Source organism: Belonocnema kinseyi, chromosome 9, assembly GCF_010883055.1.
Source record: "Belonocnema kinseyi isolate 2016_QV_RU_SX_M_011 chromosome 9, B_treatae_v1, whole genome shotgun sequence".
NCBI classification, from domain to species: Eukaryota; Metazoa; Arthropoda; class Insecta; order Hymenoptera; family Cynipidae; genus Belonocnema; species Belonocnema kinseyi.
Genome location: NC_046665.1, coordinates 35,855,190 through 35,860,584, shown reverse-complemented (window position 1 = coordinate 35,860,584; position 5,395 = coordinate 35,855,190). Strand labels below are relative to the sequence as shown.

The window sequence follows — 5,395 nt, the reverse complement described above, 5'->3', positions numbered from 1 at the left end:
AGCTTTGGAAAATGGTTCACAAGAAAAAAATAGGCACGAAAAATCACGTTTTTTTTTTGTTTAAACTGCATTTTGGGATAATAAGTAAATTTTTTGAGGAATGTTATTGGTACCGTCGGAAAGAGGAGATCTTAAGCAATAAAAATATATGTGTCTCAATTTTTTCTAGTGTCGAATAGTCTTAGTTATTGGCCGTTGAAAAGCAGTGTACCGGTAGTGGCGTTTTGGCCGTTTAAGGGTTAAAAAGTTTTCAATTGAACACAAAAAAATGCATTTTCTCATCCCTCAAGTGTTTTAGAAGATTTTGTATTCAAAAAATAAATGGAAAGTAGCCTAATATCAATTTATAATAATAATGACATCAAAATCAGAATCAAGAACTTAAAATTGGCAAAGAACCTGTTTTTTCCTGAACATAGAAGATGAAGGTCATTGAACTGCAAAGCTTGCATAATTTAATGTTGAAAGTTTTGGATAATTTGGAATGTTGAGTTTTCAAATTTTAAGACTTTAAACTCTGGAACCCGATTTCCATGCTTATCGAATTTCGGTGTAATTATCTATTTATGCCATTTTTCATTCAATAAAGCTGCTTAAGATTTGAAATATGTAAACCAATATTTGAATTTAGTTTTGATGTTTTATTCTTTCTAAATGTTTTGTTGTTGTAATAATCCGCAATCTTAACTTTGAATGAATTTCAATTGTTTAGATAAACCTTGACGAGACAACAAATTTTTTACTTCTTCAAGAATACTGAAAGTGGAAATGAAATAAATGTTAAGAAGAGTGTTCAACAATTTTAGGGAAATTAAGCTTTACCTTACTCGACAAATTATTTTTGTTGATTTTCAACTGATTTCTAGACCTTAAAAATGAGAATGTTTGTCAAATAATCCAAATGTGTAATTTTCCTAGAAAATTGAGACATAACTTATTGAGAACTAAAAACGATAAAATGTACAAATTTTCGAATGTCCATTTTTCGAAAAGGTCGCAAACACATGGTTTCCGGAGCTAATCCGTTGTTTACAGACTTAATCAAAAATTTTCAAGCTTACCTGGAAGTATCCCCTCAAGTCACTGCCATGACTTCTACATCTTCTCCGGCGGCCAGGTGTAGGTTTTAGTCCTACAGATGAATTTGTCGTGCTTGGAAGTTGCGTTTTGGATTTCGAGCCAGACGCGGGCGGGGTATTCGAAAGATCACGGAAGGGTCGGCGGCCCGTCTTGTTGAGCGTAGGTGGTCCATGGGGGGTAGAACTGGCAGTAGACAAGGATCTCGATACCGTCCACTTCAGCATCTCTGCGAGCAAAGAAAAAAATACCTCTAATAATCACTCTCACAATGGACTTCAGCACTCAAAGAATAAGTGAAATTACCAATAGACAAATTGCCACAATTGTACAATTAAAAAGATGAAAATAAAGAGAATCTGATGACACATAGCATAAAGAACTACAATTAAACTAAAATAAACACGACTAAAAATTATCGATTGAATTTTTTAAATGATCTCCGGAAATTAATTTTTAATTTGATTCTATATGAATGAAAATATAATATTGCTGACCGCGACCCATGTATTTATTTTCCGCCTTGCCTTCCTTTGCAGGAAACCTATCAGAGCGAGGGCACTGCTCGAGGTACTGCTGGCTCATTTTAATTTTTATATTTGATTAATTTGTAACGTATAATTTTTATGAGGACAAGGCTTTAATCTCCTATCGAGTGATGATTATAAGTTAAAAATTGATAAAATTTCATTATTTAAACAGAATACTCTGAAAATACTAAAATAGAAAATACTCGGACATAGAAGAGAGATTTTCTGTCATTTTCTAAAATTTCAGAGAGAAATCTCCTGTATTATTAGATAATAAGGAGATGGAAGAAACATGAAAAAAATCATAGCGTGTGAACCCAAAAAGTGTCCCTTCTCAGAACGAGTTTCGCCCCTAGAACGTAAAATTGGGTCAAATGTAAGAGGCAGCCCCGATTAGTACGTTTATAATGATCGAGGCAATTATGAATTGTCAACGACATTTCCCAGGAAAAGGGGGTTGCCAAGATTGTCGAGAAGAAAACGAGAAACAATGATAAAGAGCAACAATGGCCCTACAAGCAATGTTTTGTGCCAAGAAAGGATAATTACAACGTGAACCGAAGAAACAGGAAGACTGAATTGCTATAGCGACGACAACAGTATACACCTGTCGCGGCATACGGGAAACACAAAAACAGGTGAAACTCGAACACCTGAGTTGGTTTTCACAAGTTAACACTTAGTCTTGTCCCTACTGAAGATTGCTCAAATGCACCTTAAATGGCACTGACCGCAAAGTATTGTGCTTTTGATAAAAAATTCGTACGCGCCTATAAACAGAAAATAATGACATGTGGCGTCATTTCAGTAACTAGTGAAGGGAAAAGCTACTGTCAGTGCAAAACGCAAGGTGTTTTTCTATAGAAGAATAATATAGCCTTGAAATATCGCAGATGAATGAATATATTGACGATGTAGATTGTAAATGCTAACATTATCTCTTGACAATGTATGGATGATTGGATATTATTATTTTACATTCAGATATTGAGAAAGCTGTACGCCTTTTTCATTTTTTGTGTGTCACTATATGCGGTAATCTTTGTCACATTTTTTTTGTAAGTGGGTCACAGATCGTACATAAGTCATAGATCGTACAGATATAGCAAATAATAAGATTGGACAATAACAATGAGCAAACAAGAGTCTTATTAACAACCCTTTAAATATTTTTGGACTTCCTGATAATATTTGCTTTTATATTGGTTGTGTTCAATAAATTTTTGTTGGTTATAATTCCCTTTCACCGAGAAGAATGAATATCAGATCCGAAATCCAAACCAAAATAATTTAAAGAACTTTATGGATTCCAGAGATTACAAGGAATTTTAAAGGATTTCGTGGGTTCTTAAAATATTTTAAAGAATTTTCAAATATTTTAAAAGACATTAAAAACTATCAAGGGGTTGATTTCAATATGTTTCAAAAGATTTCAAATATTTAATGAGTTTTTAAGAGACTTTAAAGTAATTAAAAGTATTTCATGAAAATTTTCACGGAATTTCAAATGTATTTAAAGAACTCAAAAGATTTCTACATATCATAAGTGATATGTAGAATGTATAGAAATATGTATAGAAATTGCAGACTCATTGGCATATATCCACATCGAAGGGCTGGACAGTAATTAATTATATGAGCATAAGAATTACAAATTACACAAATTACTATTTTTCAGGTGTAATTGATACTTGCAATTAGAATACTTGAACACATTGTACATGTCTCCATACATAGTACGTACATTCGTATAAAAAATAAAATCGAAACATTCAATCTACAATATGATGTCCCATGGGAAAAATGTACAATCGGCCCAATAATTGGCCAATATTGGCTGGGCTAATAGCAGTATCATCAGTCAATAGCAGACACACCAAGCCTAATCCAACATTGAAATAATAGTGGGTCCTGTAATTTCCCACTGCGACATATTCACAATGGGAAATTGTGAAGACTGCGCGACTAATTGCTCAGTACGGGACCAATGCTGGACTAACATTGAGAGTTCACGACCAGTTTTGGCCTAATGGTTAATTTCCCATTGGATTACTATGTATATAGTAACCCAATTTGAAATTAACTATTGGGCTACTAAGGTTCGTGCCACGTGTCTGAGGAAGGTAGCTCTTGGAAGACGTTAGACTTGGTCGTTCATGTAATTGTAGATCATATCTCTATAAGTGCCGCGGTCGTCTTTTTGAGGCTACTTTAAAACTACCTCGCAAGTTCTTTTGACCAGATGGGCCTTCCTCACACTCGAACGCTCAGTGGCTCTAGCTCCACCAGATGGGCAGGTGCCCTAACATGACTGAGAAGTATTGGTGTGCGTACGTATAATAAATACATCGGCAGTGGATATACACATGAAAAAAGTAGGCGCCTTACGGGATAAGAGCGCGTGAGCGGTCTGACAACAGCCTGTATGCAAATGAATGCATTTTTATACCTACTTCACAATGCAATGTGTGCCCCCCCCCCCCGAGGAACCGTTAAAAGTTCAAACCTGCTGCTACTATGCTGCTTTACCCGCGGCGCGACAGCTCCCTGAATGCAATTTTCAGGTTGCCGACATTTTGCTCCTATACCCCACCGACCGCGACCGTTCGTAGTTCCTCTGACCCCGACTGTGCGAGATCCACTTTTTTAAATTTCGCGCCCTGAGAACGACACGTCGGACGTCGCGCTTCATCGCCCGCACATCCAACCGGGGATTCCACCTCGTTAGAACCCACTGATTGAATAAACCGATTATGCGGATTAAGTGATATTGTACTTTTCATATTTGGGGGTTTTTATGAAGGTGACCACTGGATTGGGAAACTGGAATATATATGTCTGGAAATTTTAAAAGGCTATGATAAACATATAAAGTGGCACGTCTGTGTAGAATATTTTCAGATCAAAATTTTTTTAAATCGAGCAATTTAAAGTTAATCGTGAGTGAAATTTATTAATTTGGATATGGATTCTAATTCAAAATAAGAACATTTTATTCCAAGATAGAAAGACTTAATCTTTTTCGGTTGAAATTCAAATTGCTCAAAATCGTGCAATCTAAAAATTAGATCCTTTTCATAATTAAAAGAATATAAATTCACGACATTTAAAATATAATATTTTATTCCTCCACATTTTTAAATGTCCTAGACGGGACCATTTCTGGGCTAGTTAAGTACCCGACCCTTTAAATATGTGGGATTCCGATTTCTGGCACATAAAATTGTACAATTTTGATGTATCTTACTCCAGTTTCTACTTTGAAAATGTACAATAATAAAAACTGCAAATTTATTATTTTTCCGCAGTACCCGGGTGGAAATTTAAGTCGGGGGCTGGCCAGTCTACGGCTGGAGAGCGCGGCTTTAAGTCGGGAGCTGGCCGGGGTTTCTGGTCGGAATCCGACCAGCGTCGTCACGCTGCGCTGGCCAGCGTCCGGCCATGGAGCATGGCCGGAAGCTGGCCAGGGATTTCAACCGTGGTCCGGACAAGAATAATTGCTGCTTTACTAGATTTAAATAATTCGTGTTTCAATTGTATAAAGAGCATCTGTCACTGAGTTGGGGGATCAATTTGATTCTTTTTTACTGCAAAATTGGAGTATATTAATGTATAAAATTCCACACGCCCAGCACACAATCAACATTAACTATTTTCACGTAGTCTTTGAGACAAAAAAGTTTTTTAAAATAAATATTAAATGATTGCGAGTATTTTGACTTTAAATATTAATAGTCCTGTTTAGAGTAAATACATATATTACATTTTTAAACATTATATTACAAATA

The 5,395-nt window shown here is 35.6% G+C and overlaps 1 protein-coding gene across 1 annotated transcript in view; it reads right to left on the bottom strand.

Annotated features, from left to right (window-relative positions):
* The window catches only part of LOC117179394, a 74,776-nt gene that overhangs the window by 47,259 nt on the left and 22,122 nt on the right, over nucleotides 1-5,395 (bottom strand). Inside the window, exon 2 of the mRNA XM_033371133.1 lies at nucleotides 1,062-1,306. Within this exon, the coding sequence (XP_033227024.1) occupies nucleotides 1,062-1,304 (243 nt within the window). The 5' untranslated portion in view covers nucleotides 1,305-1,306. The remainder of the gene's footprint in view (nucleotides 1-1,061; nucleotides 1,307-5,395) is intronic.